This window comes from Ochotona curzoniae, unplaced genomic scaffold, assembly GCF_017591425.1.
Source record: "Ochotona curzoniae isolate NIBS_2020 unplaced genomic scaffold, NIBS_Ocur_1.0 contig_3819, whole genome shotgun sequence".
NCBI classification, from domain to species: Eukaryota; Metazoa; Chordata; class Mammalia; order Lagomorpha; family Ochotonidae; genus Ochotona; species Ochotona curzoniae.
Genome location: NW_024466004.1, coordinates 20,606,915 through 20,630,572, shown reverse-complemented (window position 1 = coordinate 20,630,572; position 23,658 = coordinate 20,606,915). Strand labels below are relative to the sequence as shown.

The 23,658-nt window shown below is 35.7% G+C and overlaps 1 protein-coding gene across 2 annotated transcripts in view; it reads left to right on the top strand.

The window, feature by feature from the left end:
• Window positions 1-23,658, top strand: part of KHDRBS2 (KH RNA binding domain containing, signal transduction associated 2) — a 449,395-nt gene that overhangs the window by 213,168 nt on the left and 212,569 nt on the right. For both annotated transcript variants that reach the window (XM_040983036.1, XM_040983037.1), the window contains exon 4: window positions 9,018-9,164. In XM_040983036.1, the coding sequence (XP_040838970.1) occupies window positions 9,018-9,164 (147 nt within the window). The remainder of the gene's footprint in view (window positions 1-9,017; window positions 9,165-23,658) is intronic.

The window sequence follows — 23,658 nt, the reverse complement described above, 5'->3', positions numbered from 1 at the left end:
GTAAACTTCTGTTGGCACTGTGCTTGACTCTGTTAAAATCCTGGACCACTTAAGAAAATGCAAGCTGTGGTTCCATTCATGTCTCTGATCCCATGACCTTGGGGAGTGCAGCCAATGTTAGAATGCATGTTCAACAGTGGAATGATCCTTCTCCCAAAACTTATTTTCTGCATTATAATGGTGTAAGCAGGAATGTGGAAATGACACTAACAGGAGAATAAGGTGTTCTTTAGTATTTAACGATTTATTGGTTATCATAGATCTAAATCATTCTTACAGAAGCATTTTGCGTGTGTTTCAATTTGGGTAAATGTTCACCAGCATAAAAGACTTTTCACCTATCCCTATTGAAACATGCTTTTAAATTGGGGATTCAGACAAATCCCACTTAGGCCAGAGTATAAATAATAAATACGTATTTAATTGAATTTCTTAATGGTAAAAGCTGTACAAACATTTTTATTTCTGAAGATTTATGTTAAAATGGAGTTCCCTGGGGGCATTAAGCAGAAAAAACCTTCAAAATGCACTTTAGTATATTATCACACTGAGGATAAAATGACAATAATAATGCTAAAGTATAATCCAAAGTATAAAACTTACACATATGGTATTGTAGACATTACAGGTTTCTGATTATTTAGTTTATTTCCATTATTGTAAAAACTAATCACAGGATAATGATTGGAATTTTGGAGTAATTGTCTTTCAGATAATATACAATTTGATATATTATTTTGAATCTGGGATTACTATATGATTACTTATGTTATCACTGTTATTACTATCATCATTTATAGGTAAAGAAGTAGAAGTAAAGAGAATTGTGAAATCATTAGTCTAACTTTATGTACTATTAAGGAAGATCTAGTTTCCTTAAGCCTGGCCATGATGAAACAAAAAATTGGATGGGTAGTTGGCATCATACATGGCCTTCTTTCTCTGTTATAGCACTTCAAATAATAATGGTGTTATTTGAATGATTCAAATTCAAGAAGGTGAAAATGGCCTAGTTTGTAGCCCCTTGGCTAATATTCCCCATTTGGAGCCCGGATCCACAATGTGATGGGACTGGAAGGAGGTCCTTTCAGAGGGATCAGGGAGATGATACACCTTGAAATTCCCTTTAGAGGGAAGAGAAAACCATAATCCTTTTTCTGCCCTGTAGGGATATTGTAAGAGGGTAGCTCTCTGCAAGTAAAAGAATGCTAATCAGGAAGGGAACTGACCAGCATCTTCAGTTTGAATTTCTAGGATTGTAAGAAATGTGTATCTGTTGTATTAGCCACCAACTGTAAAATGTTTTGTTACATCATCCTGAACAGACTGAGACTTAGAGGAATGTTAATTTTTACTTGTCTATCCTAATAATGCACTTGAGTTTTTTAATTTAAAACAGTCCTCAAGTACGCATTCCTTAAAGCCATATGTTAAAATTAGCCTAATGACTAACATCAAAGCACCATTTAATTAAAAACATTGTAATCTACTACATGAAATTACTATTCATAATAAACACATATGAACATAAGAGTGTGACTTTGGAGTTAGGCAAGCCAAATTCAAGCCTCTTTCTAAACACTGGAAGTTTCCCTGAGAAAATTTTGTGATTTCTTAAAAGGATTTACTTATTTTTGTTGGAAAGGCAATTTTATGGAGAGAAGGAGAGATGGAATGAAATGTCTTCCATCTCTTGGTTCACTGTCCAAAATGCTGGCCTAGAATTGAGCCAATCTGAAGCTAGGATCCAGGAGATTCTTCTTGATCACCTACCCAGGTGCTGGGGTCCCGAGATTTGGGCCATCCTCCATTGCTTTTGTAGGCCAAAAGCAGTGAGCTGGATGGGAAATGGAATATCCAGGACAGGAACTAACACTCATATGGAATCCTAGCACTTACAAGGGGAGAATTAGCCAATTGAGCCATTATGCTGGCTCAGATGATTTTTAAAAAGTTTTTAATGAATCTTTAAAATACACCAGCACTATGTTTGCAATTAATTAATTAATGTGAGAGGCAGACAAAAAGAGTAAGAGAGCTCCCATCTCTTGGTTCACTTGTTAGAGCTGGCCAGGCCAAAGCTAGGAGCTAGGAACCCATATAGGTTTTCCACGTGGACAGTACTGACCCAGATGCTGAAAACATCACCTGCTGCTTCCAGTGTGTGCTTTTGTAAGAAGTTGGAATGGAAAGTGTAGCCGGGATTCAAACACATGCACTCTGATATGGCATGCAGAAAAAATGCTTGCCTGAATACATGTGACTTATACATTTCTGCATTTCTTCTTAACGTAAGAGATATAATGTTGCTTTATTTTGTACATAATGGCCAAGTGTGTAAAACTAAGTAACTGATCTCAAATTACATATACAATGAATACCAGAGATTTTAACTAAAATGTAGACTTTGGTGGTGCCAAAATCCTTTTGTCCTTTCTCCTAAATCTGCTCCTTCTATAACTCAACATCTTCTGATGAAGATAAAATGATATAATCTGCATAAAACGTGCAAAAATTGACATGAAAAGGAGTCAATCATTTTGAATTTTCCTGGTCATGAACCATCAAATCATCCTATTGGAGAATATAATTAGTAGTATGATACCCCTGAAGAAAAGTCACATAGTAAATCAAAACTTTTAACTTTAGCAATACCATTGTTTTTTCATGAGTTATCTAATGTTTTAGTTTTTGGAACTTTCAGGAAAATATATTTTACCTAGAGTTTTATTATGTACCTAGGTCAAGTTGGATTGATGTAGTGGGCTGGATAGGCACCTTTCTGTCAACCCTATTGTTCTATATGGCAGTATTTGAGTTTTCTCTCTGGTTATCACATTTCCTTTGCATCTATAAGATCAGCAGGCCACAAGAACAAAATATCTGCACCAGTTTATAGAGGTGGTTCTTAGAAGAACCTTCTCATTCCTGCTTCAAGGCTCTTTCACTGATCTAGTCTGTATTAGAGTGTCTATATAAGAAACCACTGGTCTGGTGTGCTTATGTCCCAAATCAATATCACAGCTGGAGAACTTGCAGAGTGGATTCATTGGTGTGGACTGGGGAGCGAAGGTGCAGGTATGTTGTTGCAACTGCCTCTAGTAAAGCCCTGTTGTGTGCATTTTAGGGAAATTCACTAAACATTTCTTTCAATGGGACCTGTCGAATAAGCCACCAGTTGTGATGATGGAATCCCATATGAGCAACGTTTGGAGTCCTGTCTGTTCCACTTCCAGTCCTGCTCCCTGATCCTGATCTGGGAACAGTGGAAAATGGCCATAGCTGACATACAAGGACAGAGTGCCAGGTTCCTGCTCCAATCTGGCTTAGCATGACCATGATAGTCACTCAGGTAGTGAGTGAGCAGATGGAAGATCTCTCTCCCTCTCTGTAAATCTGCCTTTAAAATAAATAAAACTTTGTAAAATGTTTTCTACATATTCCTTATCAAATATTTTCATTGAACAATGATGATTTAATACTTTTCCTGAGATAATAAAATCCAGGTAAACAATTCTTCTCATTCCCAGGTTTTAGAACATAGGTTATTGAACATTTTGAAAGAATGTACATGGGGTAAAACAATGGGGTAAAGATATTCTTTGATTGAGGAAAATGCAGAATGAGCTTCACTCCAAGTGAAAGAATTCAAGAATTTTTCAAGTTTCTTCTACATGTTGTATAAAACACATTTGGAGCGTACAATGATTTCAGGACATGAAAGCATAATGAAACTTAGGTGTAAAAATAAATCTCAAAATGGTCATGTTATTGATATAGGGACAAAATATTATGAAGGGCTATGAAATAATATTTAAAATAACTAGAAGTAGAGTATGAATACAGTAAAATTTCATACCCTGCTGTACATTTGGGAATGTTTAAAACAGCAAAGTAAAAAAAAATATAATAAGATACTGAATGACATTAATAAATATAACCTTTATAAATATTTTCAAGGAATAGCTGCCATTCTTGTCTTTAGATAGTTGAGTTGGTGGGTTTTGAACAATGTGGGTGATTAGAAAGAAGTCTGCTAGAAAGACTATCACAGCACTGAGTTGCTGTATTTACTTTTTTAGTTGTTTCATATTTATTAAATCCTTTTTAAAAAAATTTTCATATACTGGTACACTTTCCAAAGGCCCATAATGTCTGAGTTTCTGCCAAGGCTGAAATCAGGAGCCAAGAACTTATTCCATATCTCCCTCATGGATGGCAAGAACTTAGCTATTTCCCAGGGTTTACAATTGCAGGCATAGTCAGGAGCCAGAAGCAGATATCAAACACAGGCATTCCAGTAGGAGATACGGCATCTGAGCTATCAGACCAAATGGCTACCCGGGACATTGGTATAAATATCTTATCAGGGAAGAAATATTTATTTGATCCTGTGAACTTATTAAATGGATCCTAGAAGAGATTATTCTTTTAGATGCTTATGAAGATTACAACTGAATCATATAATGTATACCTCTATATCCTTACTAGTTATTGAGCCTGATTTAAGTTATTCAAGCGGTGTGTTATTGGTTTTGGTGGTGGTGATGTTGGGATATATTACGATAGAATCTGGAAGGGCAAAATACAAGAATTTGGAGTAACACAAACAGTACTGTATTGTCTACAAAACATCATGAACAATTTATGATCTGTTCTTTTAAAATAAAAACAGGGGAGCTCATATGGTGGTGCAAGCAGATTAAGCTGCCACATGCAAGCCAGCATCCCATTTGCAAGGGCCTGATTAATTTCGTGCTGCTCTGCTTCTGATTTAGCTCCATGCTAATATGCCTGGACAGACTTCAAAAGCTGCCCATGTACTTGAACCCCTACCACCCACATGGGAGACTAAGATAGAATCCCTGCCTCCTGGCTTTGGCCTTGTCCTGCCTTTGCTGTTATGCCCATTTGGGAAGTGAACTAGTGGATGGAAAATACCTCTTTCTGTTATTCTATCTTTCAGATGAGCAGATGTATATAACAGATGTAAACAGCAAGTGAATGCTATTCTTAGGTTGAAAAGCAGAAATATGCTCTTTTAGTAGGATCGCACTGTAAGAGCACTATATGTAGGAATGTGTACAAAATCCTTGGACACAGCATTCATGGAAAGAAGTGTGACGAAGGCCGTTCCAAAAGCAACGGATGATCCTCATTATGTCTATCAAAGGTGTTTGGCTTTTGTTCACTTTGTTGTAGGCTGTAGTGAACTGGTCATATACTTTGGATTAGCACTCAGCGACCATATTCCTTTCTTTAACAGAGGTGAAAATAATTGGAAATTCCTTAGGAAATCCCAGGAGTAAAGAGAGTAAAACAAGAATTAGGATCAGAGGAGAGACAATTATAATGCAGTTAATGATATGAGGGGAGAGCATGGGAAATCAAATGAAGATTTTAAAAAGTTGTTTGCAATTGATTTATCGGTATTATCTTCATGCTCTTTTGTGATTTTTCAAATGAAATTTCTGACCCCCCTGATCAATTTAACATGAGTAAGTATTTTAGGGCATTTTGAGAAATAATGAGTTTCATGGTCAAATTGTCAGCCAAAATGCTTAGGTTCAAAAGTTGTAAGAGAATACTTAATGGCATGTCTCATTTGGGGCATTTTTCTTGAACATTTGGGCAAGATGAAGTACATAGCTGTCAGCTAACTGGACTTCCTATTTCATAGATTTGGGGATGAGAAGCATCACAACTATAGCCTCTTCCTGAAACGTGTGGGAATAGAGAACGGTACTACATGAAACCATTTTCTTTAGGAATACAATATCAAAATCATGGCTCCTGCAGTACTACCATTATTATTATAAAAATCAACTAAGAAAAGTACAATAATCTGAGCAAATGGAGACTCCAGTGTGAACTATGTCAGCCAGTGGATTCTGAAGAGATTCCATTGTGCTTGGAATGGCGAGATTGGCAGCAATTCAGAAGTGTTGAACTGTCAAAACCACTTGAACAGTGCCCGCAGAGCATGCGCCACGTCAGGGACCCTGAAATGGGTGGGAGGCCGAGTGGGGCTTTTCCCTTCCCCCCCCCTTACCTCAGATGCAGAAAAGAGAGACAGACAGACAGACAGACAATCAATGAATGAATTTGGAAACAGTGATCTTGCCCAGCTTCCTTATAACTCTTGATCCTCTGTGGCCTAATCAACTATGTAAAGATTATCAAAATAAAATAATAATTAAAAAAGAAAAATACAATAAAAGGCAAACAGTTTCTCTTTTAGGTATGGTTTTTGTTAAAATACATTTATACTTTTTAAGAATTTTTTTTCCAATTTGTGAAAGTTTTCAATTCTTTTTGAAAAATTGAAAAATTGCCAGTTTTAATTTTAGTCTTTTTATTTTGAATTTTAGGGTTTACTTCCATAGGGTCTGGGGACAATTACTTTTATGAGAAAGTTTTGTAGAAAATAAAGCATGCATTATAATCCCTACGACAATATCCCTTATATATTTCTTTAACAATTACACACACCAATGTGCTGCACCAGATTCTATTTAATGCCATTCTTTTCTCTATGAAATGTTGAATAAAAGTTGATATGATTTATTCACATTTTACTTTGTAGGGCATAATACAGGGTAGTATAATCATGTTAGCTGGCCTTGATAAAGACTGGCAAAAATAGCTTATCAACCAGTATTCATCCTTACATTTTCTTAGGACACATGAAGTCCTAAATTTTATATAAGCCCCTGGCCACTCAATCTGAGACCATATTCACAGGTTTCATTGCATCCAAGGCCTTTATGTCAGTATTTACTTACCAGATGTGTTAAAGGAACTATAATATGCAATGTCTGAAATGCATCCTTGAAAAGAAGAATTTGCCTTTATTTTCTTTCTCCTTCCCATTTAGTAGAAATCAGTAATGATGATGGGAAGCTAACTCCATCAAGATGGATGTGAGCCACATTCTAGTGGTCACTTGAATGATGAAAGGATGAGGCAGGAGCTGTAGGTAAAGGTCTAAGAAGATAAACCAGGCCCTGTCACTTGCTACAACCTGGTTGTTTACTGGTTATAACATATATACAATAATCTACAGCTCAACAATGTTCACGAATAGGGTGATTCAATGGAAATATGTGAGTCATGCAAGTAATTGAAAATGTTTTAGTAAATGCTTTCAAAATAAAAATAGGGACAAGCATTTGATGTATCAGTTAAGAACATCTTTAAGTCATATTTCTCCCAAGAATGCCTGGTTCAAGTCCCAGCTCTGCTTCGATCCTGCTTCCCACTGATGAGCACACCTTTAGTTAAGGTTCTCATCATGAGAGCACAACGACTTATATAGAAGGATGAGGGAATAACAGAAGGAAATCCACGTTTAAAAGGCATGTGGCATTCATGATTATTAATCTGTTGAACTTAACATTCTAGATATCTATGCAGGCTAAAGTTTGCAATTCTTACTTGAGTGGCATGCCTCATGTAAACGTACTTTGTAAACTCTGGCTAGCAAGTGAACCAATAAATAGCTCAGGAAGAAATGAGAAACAGTCACTAGCAAGAAATCTGTTACTACTCCAGCACTTACTATCAAACCAGATTGGCCCCAAAGGCAACAAGCAGCTTGCAACCTAGCAGGACCCAAAAAGAAAAGAAATGTTGCTATAACTCTTGAGTGCATTTTAATTTGGTCGAGTGCTGCTGCTTCTTCCCAACCTGAGAATCAGGCACTAAAAAACTAAGCAAGGCCCTTAAAGTACTGTTTTGATGTAGGAAGTGAAGTGCAAAGTGTATTCCCAGGCTAATATTAAAGTGATCCAAATGGTTCAAGGTGTCTGTAGAAGAAATCAGAATGCCTTTGCATGTTTCTCATGTTTCCTTCATGTTTTAAAGCACTTTACTATTCAGGGAAACGTTCAGATTAGCGTGGTTATACAGTTGACTTATCTGAAGTCAATAGCAAACAATTTCATTTATCCAGGTTAAGTCTTTTGTCACTTTTTCATTTAATCTTCATGTAGAACCATAAATTACTTCTTCATTTTGATGGTTTGACATACAGTGAAACAACTGCTTGTTTTATTAACAGCTGCTGAGGACAAGAACATAAACACAGTATAATTTAAGCTAGCGTTGTAATAAGAGTTTGCTTCCTTGAAATTCTAACGTATGCAAATACACTTTCAAAAATTACCTTGACTTTAATTTGTCTTTTAGCTTCAGTGTCTTAATGCAAAATATGTGAATATTTGCAATGGTTCTGTGGTTGTAGATGGTGTATAAAATAATTGCTACACAGGAACAAAAATAAGTTTCATTGGACTGCATTTTTTCACAGCTGCGCTGAATTAATCTGACTCACATAATAGCTTGAGCATGATACTATGAAAAGTCTATGTAATAGAAATGTATTGTCAGTTAAGCAGGAGCTATGTATCTTAAAAAGAATTGAAGCCAGCATAAAACTTGACTTCCATCTCTTTAACATACCCATCATGAACAGAAGAAGGCAAAACTTTGTAGAACTGCTATGAATATAGAGCTTGATGATAATTTAGAATCATGGAAACATAGGTTGGGAGATAAACCTTTTGCCTTCTTAGCTATCCTTTTATCATAAGCAAGTAATCCTTCCACAGCTGAATGTAGCTCTAAGTTCTGATTTTTTTCTTAAGCAATGTAGTAATACTCATTTATCTCAGAATATACACATCAGATATAAAACATTTTTTTCTCCAGAATGTACTTTGGTACACTAAAGAGTTGATAGCATTTCTGTGACTTTTTAGGAGTTAGGACTTTTCATTTAGCTGATTAAAATCTGTTGTAGATGATAATTATGGTAGTTTTTTTGCAATCATTCAAATTTTCAAAAATGACTTTGAAACCCTTAAATGGCTTGTAGCAAATTTTTATTTCTCCAAGGGTTTCTCTCCATTTGCGGAAAATTTGCTATGATTACACCCTTCTGTCATATACACAGTAAATGTCAAGTCAATGCAAAAGGAATAGATTTGTATCTCTAAAAATAACCTCTCTTGCAGGAAGAAGAATTAAGGAAGAGTGGGGAAGCCAAATATGCCCACTTGAGTGATGAACTTCATGTATTAATTGAAGTGTTTGCGCCACCTGGGGAAGCTTACTCACGTATGAGTCATGCATTGGAAGAGATTAAAAAATTCCTCGTTCCTGTAAGTATTTTTCATTTTTTTTTAACAAAGATGGTTCTAAGTTTCTGCTTTAAATGTGTCTTTGATATTCAGACTTCTTATAGAAGGAAAGCTTTTGCGTAGTGATTACATAATGTGATTTCCACAGTGTTAATGTAAACAAAGTGGGAACGAGAAATAACATATGATCTTTCCATACATCACATAGTGATGGTCTCACAGAAGTACTGTATTCCTCTTGAGGACACTGCTCACCATCTCTGTTGGAGTTCATGGGTGTGAAGTATAAAGTAAGTGCATAAGCATAAATGTATAATGGAAGTTGTACTAATTTCTTATGTGCTCATCACCTGACATGTACAATTATAGTTAACAGAGAATGTATAGTGGGGATGGAGAGGTTAAATATGTAATACTTATGATCAACTAATGTATGTTTCTGTGATGGTATTCTGGCTGATTTTAAAACATAATACCAAATAATTTAGACAGTTGTGGGTTTCAAGTAAACATTGGGGGAAAAAAAAAACCTACTGCACTCAGAGCAAACAAGACTATTCATTCAGAAAGGCAGTCAACTCAGGATTTCCAATTGAGTAGAATTTTTCTACTGACCTCGTAAGAAATAGAGGAAGCTTTGAGTGAATCAAGCTTTACTGAAGGTTGACAATTTAATGCTAGGAAAAGGCTGTTGGAATATAAATCTTGCCAGGTTTAGTGTGTGGAGTAAGATGATGACAAGACATGGTTGAGTGACGTTTTCTGAAGTTTGTGAACAGAAGTCTTCAGCAGAGACAGAATAATTTACAAAGTGAACATGTAGATCTCCACACTAAACCATAAAGTCAGAGGAAACAATGGGCAACATTCATTGATTTGCATTGATTTTTGAGAATGAGGAAAGAAAAAATCCAAACTGCAGAGGTTTCAACATCTAACCACAATCTGTTCACATGTCTACTTTAAAAATAATTTCTGCCAGGACAAATGATATAGAATAATCTCCTACCTTCCTGTGTACTTCTTAATTTCATATAGACATGTACTTTTTTTTTAGTTTATTACCTGGTGCTCAATATGAAAACCTCCCTAAGTGGTCTCATATTTCTTAAGAGTGACGATGCTCTATTCTCTCTTCCTTTTGCCTCCCAGCTTAATATCTAATGCTATGTTGAGTCAATAATATTGCTTTATTTAGCTCAGACAATACCCCTATTGATACATATAGTATAGAGTGGTTACGATTGCCTACATTGCTAATTCATTTCATGATTATACATAATTCATTTAAATTATTAGAGCTTCAGCTTAATCTTTAAAATGACGATAATTATAATTGACTGACCTCTATCACAGCTACTGTTAATATTTAATGGAACAGTGTGTATGGAAGGGCTTGGACAATTATACAGCACTATATAAAAGGATGTATTAATCTATATGATTAATACATAGTGCCTAGAAAGATCTAATACTGGCTTTTTGAGGCAAATGTATGAGAAATTAGTATTTTGTTGGTACACAAATATCCCTTAAGTGAAGGGTGTATCATACTTGCTATGTTGTGAACATTCTCTATACTTTAATCATTTCATATAGGTCATTTCCACTGAAATATATTTTCACATCAGGGCTGGACCGACAGTGACTCTTAGTTGATACTGCATCCAGTCATTTATCATCGTACTTGGCATGATAGCATGATAGATTGTTTTCAGTAATCTGGTTGGTAGAGAGTTCAACTAAATGGCATCAAGGGATAAAGTAACCATCAGGGGCACATTGTTGTGACCTGTGAATATGATGGCCCACAAGTAAATTCCCACATGTAGAATGAAAATCTTACTTTGCCACGTGTAGCTTGTCTCTCCCCATGTGTGTACTTTCTGCACACCCCACTGCTCAATTCTTGTTCTTTGGATTTGCTGAACTATGTTCATCCAACATTACAGGTTCATTGTTCACTAAAGAGCTTGAAATTAACCTGAAAATTGCTGATTAGGTTGTCTCCTTGTCATTTCAATATCCGCTCAAATGTTACCTTTATAGGTAAACATTCCTCAATTATACCATCTATCATAAAACTGCTCCATTTTTTTTAAATTCCATTGACCATTCTTAGCAATTCATTTTCCCATTATACCTTAGTCCTCTTTACTTACTTTCTTTATAGATCTTACTGATTTCTATTATGCCATAAACATTTCACTTAATTATTGTTAGTTTCCCTGCCAAAGTGTTGATGTCATGAGAGCGACTGTGGTATCTCCTTCAAGGTTGCATTAGTAAAGTGTGCCATCAGTGTTCCTTGTCTGCTGTGCTTGCCTTAGCCTTAACAAACAGGGTGTTGTCATTCTAACCATCACAAAACCCATAAGGAACAAATGTCAATTGCCAATATTTTAATCTTATGGAATCAGTTGGTGACTTAGCTGTGTGTGTGTGTGTGTGTGTGTGTGTGTGTGTGTGTGTGTGTGTGTGTGAGACATTTGGTGTTAAAGTCCACAGACATATTAAAGCAACTGGACATGAATATTTAGAATTTTTGACAAACAATGGCTAGTGAGGGGAATACCGGAACAATAAAGATGGGTTAACAAAGTACAGGAGCCTGAAATTCTGCTGACATTGTGTTCTGTAACAAAACAGAATATCCTTTCATGGTTATAAATTCACTTTCTTTTTCTTCATGTATGTTACCTAAAATTTGCCCAACTTACCCTTTGCCCAAATGTTGTAATTATTGAAGATTCCAGCTTTGAAATATACAACTCCTCGTGGAATATCTCACTGTTTATGAATGTTGAGAAACATCCTTTTAAAATTGCAGCACATTAAATTGATTATTAGTGGGAAAAGATTTATTATTGCACTGGTAGGGACATTTATATCAGAACTTTATCAATGGGAACCCCTAGTGCTCTGTTCCCTTAGTCCCCTGCAAGGAATTTCAATTTTTAAAACCCTAGCCAATAGGCTACTTCAAAATAATGTTTCATTTTCCTAAATTTTCTGATTGTTGCCTTCAGTTAACGTGGATTAGCAAGTTTAGTTTAATGATTAAAATATAATTCATTGTTTTATCAGAAATTAAGAGACAAGCCACAAGATTTTTCTTAATGTTTGTATATGCTTTCATAAATAACAATGAAAGGAGTTATTTTTACCCAGATAGGAAATTAGATTTAAGTCTCCAATAACAAATTACTTCTTTATCTGCCTCAGTGTTATTGACATAGTTATGAGATCACAATATCCCTTTCTTCTGAGCCCTGCCATGATCTCAGAATCTCCCAAACACTTTGTGCTACATGTTGCTATAATGCTATAATAATGCTGTGTTATAGATGGTTTGACAGAACTGGAAATTATTTGGCATGCTTTGCTTAAGTCCCTTAATGATCATTAGTGAAGATTTGTTTTTTTACTTAAAGATATTTTACTTGTATGAATCAAATATGCCTATGTAAATTTGTGTGTACATGTGTATAAAACATGAAAAGGTTAAGTAACATAGAAAAAAACATGAGTAATTCCAGGGTATCTCTTTACAACACTAGAATGGTTTTGTTGTGTTGTCTTAGTGATGGTTTTGATTCATGATGTAGGGAGATAAATCTATCTTATTTCAAGTTTGATATATTTTAAGCCCATACAGAATTGCCAAAATTTTGATAAAAGATAAGTAATTTTTTTCCTTTTGATAAAAGCAAATGTAGGACACTCTTGCTTTGTCTTCTTCAAAGTCTATAATCTTAGCTCTGAGATTGGAAAATCATATTGATTACTAAAAACACTCTCACAGGAAAACAGATGAGAGGACAAGAGAAAAAGTAGTTATTTTTAGTCTAAAAGATGGACAGAAGTCCAGGGTGAAAAGAGAATCAGAACCCATAGCTTCTATGCTAATCCTTTAATGTTATGGATATTTAGTGTGTCAAGTTTTTCTACTGCCATCTTCAAAACCAATTAATTCACTTTTCTTGTACTTAACCTTATTCTGATGGTGTGTTAGCTAATAGAAATGGCACAAAGTCATATCTCTTGCATTGAGTTAGTACTATGAACATTATATGGTTTTGTTTGAAGAAATATATTATTATCTAATCCTGAATATATCTGATAGGCTCTAATAAATATGATTTGTTTATGACTTAGCGTTAAAAGCTTGGATTCTAATTGATGTAAGATGAAAGACAAAAAAAAAAAGTGTAACTACTTTTGTGTGATTTTCCAAACTTTTTTTATTGCATTTCATGCATTTCATTTTATAACATTGTTTCATAGTCTCTGATGTTCCCCAATCTCCTCCCCATGCCCTCCCCCCCGTGGTGGATTGCTCCACCTTATTGCAGTATTACAGTTCAAATCCAGTCTTGTTTCTTTCATTGCAAGCATGTGTCATGCATGGAGTCCAGCATCTTATTGTTCAGATCAATTCAACAGTTTCTTGGGGAGACCAATTCTCGTCCAAAGGCATAGCTGGCAGAATATCATTTCGATCAATTAAAAGCCATAACGTAACATCAACAGTTTTCAACATTGTGGGGTTAATTGACATTGTGTTGAGTGACTGATATATTAGAAAATGCAGGTTCTTAACCACATCCTGTGACTACTTCATTAACATTTCAATTTTAGTTTGTATACAACTGGCTTTGATCTACCTTAAAATGGCTATAGGATATTATTCAGCTGTTTCGTGTCTATTTTCATTTTAGTATTTAGCAGTTTATTGTGTTGAAGCATAATTTTTACTGAACTTGGCAGATTTCAGGATAGTCTAAACTGGCTTATAGCTTTAACAAGGCATATGACACCAGTTGAGGCACATAACACTGTTGGGAGGGTTGTGCAGAGAAATCCTCCATTCCCTAGTTAGGAGTAATTTATTTTTGTGTCCTACCTAGTAAGGTATGTGTAAGTCCCCACTGATCTTTTTCTGTCTAGTTCTAAGCTTTCCTTGTTCTCTATTTTAATTTTTTGTTGATGTTTGTTTTTGTTTGAGGGGGGCTCTGGGACAACCCTGATGGTCATTGCAAGAGAGGGTGGGGATCCAGAGTTGAAACTAAGTAAGGACCAGAGAAAGCTCCTCTCCCTAGTCCCGAAGGAAGCTTACTGTTCTTCTGGTTCTGTAGACCGCTCAGGGCTCCTGGCTGTTGTTCCGGTGATATTGGCCCTGCGAGAAGGGATTTGAACTTCTTCCATCCCATGTGGGAGATTCAAATGGGAGTGGATGACTTCGGAGTACTCCACCTCCAAAGGCACTCCAAATCCCCATGGTCTCCCTGGCAGTTGGGATGTAGTCCTTGGTGCCTGTACTGATAGTCCTTGGTGAGGAGCTGGTAGTCTCCAGGATTGCAATACAAGCCTCCTCTTGTCCACCTGCTCCACTCTGGGATCCCCCCTGCTCTGTGTATATGACTTCCTGTTAAGAGGTTGTCAGGATCGCTTCTGATACCCCCTATATATTTGTGGTTTTACTGTTGTCTGATGCTGATTCAAGTCTGTTATCTGTAAGTTACCTATTATGTTCTTGATAGGGTATACTTTTAATATAAGTGCCTTCTTTCTCCCAGGCACTACAGACAATCAAAAGTTTGCTGCATTATGAAGGGGGCTGTTTAAAATACATAGAACTATTGTGTGAAAATCGGCTTTCCATGTTAAGAAGCAATTTACCACCAGTTCTCTCTAATCCCAGTTGATGTTATAGTTCTGAAGTTTCCAGGGCCAGTCTTGTCTCAAGCTTTTTAGGTGCCCAGCCTTGTTTTCTTACTTCATTAACACCTTGATTTTGTCTTGATGAGTTATTCCTTCCCTGTCAGCTGACATCATAATTGATCAATTGCTTTTGCAATTCCTTACAGTGTTATACATTAAGGCTTAGATGCATTAGTGAAAAATAGTCTGTATTGTCAAAAATAGTCATTTCTAAGAATTTAATTTTGATTTTCAACACATAAATCTCATATTTTTTCAAACTTTAGTATAAGAGAAAGTTTAAAGGATGAAATATAAATGTTATTTCATAATAAAAACAAATGCTAATTCTGTACAAAAGTACAGGATAAACATACACTGACACTGATCTGGCACTTGTCTCATAGACGCAGATGGCTCAAAAAGACTCATAATTATTGACAAAAAGATACAAAAGAGGGAACAAGGATAAAAGCTTACCTTAAAAATTAATATCTAGGCCCAATGTGAAAGCATAGCGGTTAAAGTCCTTACCTTAAACTCTCGGGGATCCCAAGGGGCACTGATTCTAATCTTGGCGACCCTGCTTCCCATTCAGCTACCTGCTTGTGACATGGGAAAGCAGTCGAGGATGGTCCAAACCTTTGGGAACCTGCATCTGGGTCGGACACTTGGAGGAAGTTCCTGAATCTTGGTTTCGGATAAGCTTAGCTCCAATCATTGCAGCCATTTGGAGAGTGAATCAGTAAATGGAAGAATTTCTATCTTTCTTGTAAATCTGATCTGCCTTTCCAATAAAAATAACAAAAATCTTTAAAATAATCAAAATCCTTTAAAGATGTTTGAAGAATTGTGTATAATTAAAATAAATGACATTAATGCAACAGCTGTGTACTAAATATATGCCAGATCCTAGGTATTTTTGATAATATCAACCATGGATATTCTAGAACTTAAAAAATTAAACCAAATCGTAAATGGAAAAGATGTAAAATTGGGTCCACATTGTGGTACAGGGGTGCAGTTGTCATGTGGGACAGGAGTATTCCATATGGGCACTCATTTACAAGCTGCCTACACCACTTCCTATCGAACCAACATGGGAGAACCAACAAACTCCTCGTTTCTGGCTTTAGTTACCCTAGCCCAGACAATCAAAAGTTTGCTAGTTACCCTAGCCCAGTACTGGCTATTTCAGCAGTTACAGGAATTAACAGATGGAGGATCTCTCTAGATGTGTCTCTTCCTGTCTCTCTGACTTTTTCAAAGTATAATCAACTAGATTTTGCAAAAGGAGATCAAATTGGATATAAATTTTAATGAGAATGCTAATCAAATAGAAAATGATAAATCTAGAGTCAACAAAATGAATTTTACAGAAATAGAAAATCTAGAGTCAAAAATAAATTTTAGTCAAACATCATGAAAAGTGAAAATTATTCCAGGTTATCAAACGAGAGGAAGAGATAGTTTAATTTCTTTAAGATATTGATGAGCTATAGTCAGATTGTTTCATACTGAAAATCCAAAAATACAACATAGGAAACTTACATTGTTCTCCATATCATATTCTGAAACTGGTTGCTTTTGCAAAATTATTTTTCCATGGAATGTCTTTTGTTTCAGCAGTTTTTTATAAATAGCTAAAATTGCAGTGACACAATATACACCTATGCTTATTTCTAACTTCCCTTCCTTGATAACCGGCTTTTATTTGATTACTTGGTATTCTTTTCAGCAAACTGCAATGGAAAGGATTTGGCTAGTCTATATTGTACATTTGATATACATAAAGCATAGCAAAATCCTTAACTGTCCAGAAGAAATACACTGTCTCATGTCTAATCCTTGCTATTATTGTTTTTGTTTCTTGTCTCTTCCTCTTCGTCTATGTTGTGTTTGTAAGGATACTTATACACCCATTCTTTGAAGTAAATCGATGTACTAAGTGAATTATACTCAGCGTGCTACAAATAGTTCTGTTTTTCAGAAACCATTGTTCTCATTATTCATGAAGTAAGTAAATAACATTGTTTCCCATTTCAGTTTCCTCTAAGAAGAGTCTACAGTTAGGGATTCCAGTTTTCAAAAACCCTGCTACGTTGAAATTGTTCTTGGAACTACAAATACAATACAAATCCTAATTCCTCTCCTGTGGCTAGGCAGGATGTGTGGCTTGGGAAGTTACCGTGGAGAAGGAGGTATGTTTTCTCCACCTGCCTCCTTGTGTGTTCCTTACATGCCATTTCCTTTGCTCCCAGAGCTTTGTGAGTAGACATGAATAGACAGATAGGAGGCAATGAAAAATTAGAAAATGAGAGGCTATAAGATAGGTCCTCTAGTAACCTAATACTTTTGATTTACATTCATTTCAAAATTTCCTTTAGATGAAATATGTATATGATGTAGTAGCTGGGATATTTCAAAATCAGGACCTGGAGATTCTTCCAAGTCTGTTACATAGATGCACTGACCACAGGACTTGGGCCAACCTTCACTGCTTTTCCAGATGCATTAGTAAGGAGCTGGATGGGAAGTGGAGTATCTTAGAAGCATATTGGCATGCATTTGAAGATGCGGGTACTGTATGCAGAGGCTTAGCTTACTGTGCCATGGTGTTGACCCCAGTACACCAGTTCTTGTTGTTGTTGTTGTTAATTGACTTGTTATTTTCTGTATCTTTATGAAGTAATTACTCTTTGATCTGAACTATTTCTTGTGCATTTCTGGTCATGTTTTCTAAATCCTTTGGTGATCTGATTTCCGGGAAAAGATATTCTGGCTACTCTTGTTTTTTAAGTGTCTTCAGCAGCATCAGTCCTTCACAGTAGTAAAAAGTTAAATAATCTTTCCCACGTGGGCTCAAAATATGAAGCCTGGAAAATCTTAAAAACAAAACAAAACAAGAAAAAACCTTGTGGTAAAAAACTTGAAAACATCTCTGTCCTCTAATCTCGACCCCTCCCAGACTCCGGAGCCAACCTGTTCAGGTTGTTTTTGCCCACCTCTCGGTCAGATTGCTTAGGCAAATTCGGCTAGCTCTGGGTCACGTTTCTGTTGGGTGACGTATAGATTTTTGTGATTTATATTATCTCTGATATCCAGCCTTCGATTACCATTATAGGATTTCCAACACTGATCTTTATGCATTTACTCATCCCGCAGATGTTGAAAGTCACCAAGCAATTCTCTTAGCTAGACTTCCCGGAGAATCCAAAGACTGGTGTATATACACACATTTCTGAGGATCTCAGTCTCAGCTGAACCAAGACACTGACATGTCAAAGTTAATGAGGAAGGGGAAAGTTTTCGCATTCAGGCAGTGATTTTCCCAGAATGCCCCAGTTGATTTAATTAGATCTGTCTTGCAGCAAGTGTGAGAAGGATATAACATGGTTGTTACCCAGATGAGGCTCAACAAGGCTGCAGAGATATAAGATTGTGGCATAACAAAATATACTTTTCTCACACTGGCATGGTAAAGCATCCACTGTAACTTTGTTGGATTACAAACTATAAACTAATGATTATGTGTGTCTATTTAGAATGTGATACTTTAGTGTGGAGTATTAGTAATAAGTCACACGATATACATATCTTTTTATAATTTTTCTTTTTTTATATATATATTTTGATACAGTTCTATAGGCTCCTGGGATTTCCCTTATCTCCTCCCCAATCCCTCCCCCCCCCACCCCACTGAATTCCCCTGTATCATTACGAAAATATAGTTCTGGATATACAGCCATATGTCCATCATTGTGGGCATGGACAATGGCAAAGTGTCCAGCATCCTATTGTCAGGATATGGTAAACGGTATCTTTGTAAGTCCATCTTTGTCTAAAAGTAGAGATGTACTTGTATTTTTGAAGTGTTTTCAGTTTATCCCAGCACTCAATCTCAAGGTCAAAATTTAAGAATGGAGTTATTTAGTCGCAATAAATACTAAAATATTTCTACTCTAGAGGGCCAAACTAAATCACACCTATTTCTGAAAGTCATTTGAAGAAAAAAAGCATGTCCATTAGGACATTTTATAACAGGCATACAATTTTCATGATCTACCTTTGGCTTGCACAGAATGACTTATCAAGGATTTTGATATTTCTACTCAATTTTAGTAAATCAACCTGATGAATACAATTCAGAGAAATACTGATATGAGTGGATCTGTAGAGTACATGTAGGGAAACATCTGGCTAGATTAGTTTGAAATATGGGCTAATGGTTGAGGTATGTTACTAACTGGTCCTACAACTGCTGCTTTCATTTTTGTGCAGGATACACTTGCCATGTATTTCGGTAATAAGGACAGAACCTTGAACTTTGTTTCACCTGTATTCTTGGTTTTTTAGGTCTTCAGAATTTTGTGTACTGACTTGAAGTTCTTTTTAAATACTTGTTTCTTTAGCACTTTGAAGGTATTTAAAACAGTAGTTCCCTATTTTCAAAGTCTCCTCTGTTTTGGAAATAGCTATTTGTTTTCCTCTGGATGTGTCTAAGTAAGAAAATTTATAACTCTAAAATAGCCAGTACTTGTACATTTTGGGTCTGCAAAAATGATGATGCAAAACATTTTTTGGACCATGTTTCTTAAATTTATGTAATTTTTACTTATGCAAATGCTCAACTTTCTTTGCATTTCCTAAGAATGTTTATCATGAAGTAAAACAATCCAGATATGTCCAATTTGGTTGAACTGTAAAATAGGAGTTAGCAGTAAGTCAACAATGATGGTTTTATAGTTTCAGAAAAAGAGTGAACAACAGCTACCTTTTCTCCCCTTTTTATTATATTGTTCAGCTTTGGTATTTCATTGCTACTGAGATGTATTTTTAGAATAAAATCGGTTCTCCTTAAAAAAAAATTCAGTTACTATATATCTCCTTAAATGAAAAGTCACAATACAAAATCAACAATAGGAAGAAAAATAGAAATTTACAATGTCATGAAGTTAAATAGCATGTTATTAAATATGACTGTCTCCATTGCACAGCTACTATACATCCACTTAAATGAAAAGCCACAAAACAAAATCACCAGGAACAAAAAAATTAACAGCACCATGAGGTTAAATAACATGCTACTGAATGACTAATATGTCGCTGAAGAAATGAAAGAAAATCAAGAACTTTCTTGAAGAAAATGATACTGCTGTATGATCTGAGTCACTAATCAGAAGAAAGTATTTTGAAGAGATGAAACTAACAAATACATCAAAATCCATGAGATATGGTTTCTGCTAATTTTTGTTGGTGAAATGTCTCTTCTAGACAACAAAAATGGGTTTTGTTGCTTAATCCAGTCTACTAATCTATGACATTGGAGCTTAAGACATTTACATTTAGAGTTTAACATGTATAGATGGTAATTTGGTTCTGTCATTTTAGGAATGGGTTGTTCATTGGTTTAGTCTTCTGTTGTCATTTTACTGGGATTTTCTTTACATTTGCCTTTGGTTTTGGTAGGTGCTAGTCCTCTTTGTCAAGAGAACATCTTGAAGTATCATTTGTAGAGCAGGTTTGGAAGAGGCAAATTCTTTTAAATCTTCTTGACTGTGGAAGAACTTTATTTCATTTTCACAGACAAAAGAAAACTTTGTTGGATATGCTATCCTTGGCCGACAATTTTTTTTTTCTTTTAGAATCTGGAATATGTTACTCCATTCTCTTCTTGCCTGTAGAGTTTCCTGTGAGAGATCTCCTGTGAGTTTAATTGGCATTCCTTTATATGTCAATTAATTTTTTTCATGTGCACATTTCAGGATCTTTTCCTTATGCTTTATTGAAGAGCGCTCGATGATAATGTGTCGTGATGAAGATCACTTTGATCAAGCCTGTTGGTAGTCCTGTGCTCCTCCTGGATGTTGTTTCCCAATTCTTTCTCTAGATTAGGGAAATTTTCCCTTATTTCATTAAATATATTTGTAAAACCAGTTTCTCTTTCTGCACCTTCTGGCGCTCCCATAACTCTTATATTAGGACTCTTAATGGTCTCTTTCAGTTCTTGAATACTTTTTTGGCTTGATCCAGCTCTGCTTCCGGCTTTTTGTTTGCTTCCCCCTCATGACAGGAAATATCTTCCAATCCTGAGATTCTTCTGCTTGTTTCATTCTATTTTGGAGACTCTCCACTGTACTTTTAAGTTGCTCTGCTTTGTTCTTAATTTCTGATATATCAACCTTGATTTGCTTTTTTGCTGCTATTACTTGTGTAAAATAATCCTTAAATTCTTTGAACTCTTGCATATGCTTCTCACTGTTGATGAAAAGCTTTAAAATGAGTTTCTGAATTATGTGTTCCCCATTTTCTCAATGTCTTCCTCAGTTAACTCTGCGGTTGGCATAGGGTTTTGCAGGGTAATCTTCAGTAATGTTCAATTTGCCTTTGTGTCTTCTTTTGCTCTTGGTCATTGTACTTCTAGTTATCAAATTCTTCTCCTTGGGACAGGTTTCTAAGCTGCATCACCCACAGGTCTATAGTTCTATTTTACTTATTGCAGTTGGTACACAGCTCTTTGCTTGCAGCCAATTGTGCCATTCCCTCCAGCAAGTTCCAGGTCTAAGTTCTTATGTTTGATTTCCAACATGGTCACCATAGCCCCAACTCCTGGCTCACCAATCTCCACCTCCTGTGATATCATGCTGAAGTTGCACTGTTGTCTCTGCAACCTTTCTCCTACTTCCATTGGAGCAGGTCCCAGGATTCGGGAGATACCAGGTGTCCTATTTATCTAGGTTGTATCAGTCACTGCAACACCATACCATTGTTTTCGCTGCTTTGCTGTCAGTCTCCAGGTACCCTTCTGCTGCTGTTCTGTCCTCTCCTATTTCCTATAATGTGTCCTCTCTGCTTCATCCTGATTAAATGTTTGTGCATCCGTTTAAACATGTCCTTACCCTATTTGGCCATCTCGATTCTATTTTTATAATTTCTAATTGGCATGTCATAGTGGTATAGTTTTGTGTAGTACAATGTCATATTTCAACACAAGTGCCCAACATGAACTGACCAAATCAAGCAATGAGCATTTCCAAATCACTTCTTTTGTTTAGAGACTATCAGTGCCCCTCTTCCAGGTGTGTGTAAAACATATAATAGTTGTATGAACTATAGTCATTCCACTGTGCTATGCAACACTGGAACTTGTTACTGCTATGTATATTTTGTTAAATATTATCCAGTTTCCATGCATCATCCCTTCCCTTACTCTTCACACTCTCTATGCCAAATATAGGACAGCATTTTTTACTTCCACAAATCATGGGAAATACTTGTCTTTTTACATCTAGGTTAACATAATGATCCCAAGCTCCATCCATTTTCTGAAAATAGCAGGATGTGGGGTTGTTTTATGGCTGAATGATATTTTGTGTATAGAGACCACAGTTTCTTTATCCATTTGTTGTTAGACATTTAGGTTGGTTTCATGTAGACTGTTATGAATTCTGCATCAATGAACATGAGGTGGCTGTGTTTTGTTGACAGGCTGATTTCATTTCCTTCAGATACATACCAGCAAGTGGGAAAACCTATATCCCAGATCTAGTAGAACTGTTTTTAGTTTTCTGAGGAACCTGCATTCTGTCGAGTATAGTGAGGGTACTAATTTGCAATACTACCAGAGATAATTAAGAGCTTCCCGATCTCCACCTCCTTGACACTATTTATTTGGTCATTTAGATAGTAATTCTAACTAGAGTAAGAGGATATTGCATCACTTATTTTTCAACTGCATTTTCCTGAAAATTAGTATAAACATGGCTTCAAAAAATTATTGGGCATTTGTATTCTTCTGTGAAATACTTGTTCAGATGCTCTGCTCGTCCCATAAATACAATGTGTGGAGATAAATCCATGGTCAATGACAGCATGTATTTTCAATGAAATTATACAATTTCCATAAGAGAAAATATGATATCCTATAAATATCTACCTCTGTAAATTCTAAATGCACACACATTTTCACATAGTTTTATAGAGATACAGTTAACGTGTAGGAATACCCGTGAGTACCTTTTCCCAATGACAAAACTATAAAAACATCTATTTGGAAATGCAAATAATTCATTTAGGTGGCTAATATATCAGTTAAACTCTTCTTTGCTATTAACAGACAGTTCTAAAAGTTAACACTTCTCACTGAATAGAATACTACATTTAAGTAATCAGAGTTTTTCTTCTCTTTTTCCATACTTATTTTGTATATTTATTTTAAGGGGAAATGTGGTGACATTTATTTAGAACCTGTGGTTTCTGGCCATTCTGGCAGGTGTCATGTAAACATTCTTTTCTTCATTAGTTTGGCATGTGGTTAAGGGGACTGAAGTTGAGCAAGATTCTTGAGTTGCAAAATAGTTTCCTCAAATAGCAGAATGTTTTCCACCTAGAAGAATACAGTATTTAAGAGCTCCTCTCTCTAGACACCTGCAGTTATTTTTTTCAACATCTGCATTTAATGGCAAGGTGGTTGATAGTGACATAGCTAGATTTCAATAAAAGATAAAAAGTATCACTTTTGAAAACACATCTAATTTACTTGGTGATAAAATCTCTAGTATTTTGAGAGTAATATTTTACTGTTGTAGACATTCTGATGTTATAAAGCAATTTTTCAAATTCCACCTTATATCCTAATGTTATGCAGAGATCTGCCTTTTGAGTTATCTCCTACTTATTTTATTTGTATCTCCTTTTAGTATCAATTTTCAAATGCGATAAAGCAGAGAGGAGTGGTAAAAATGTGTACTTTAGTTAACAAAAAATATTTAATCTTGGGTTCGACACGGTAGCCTAGTGCCTTTTATCCTTG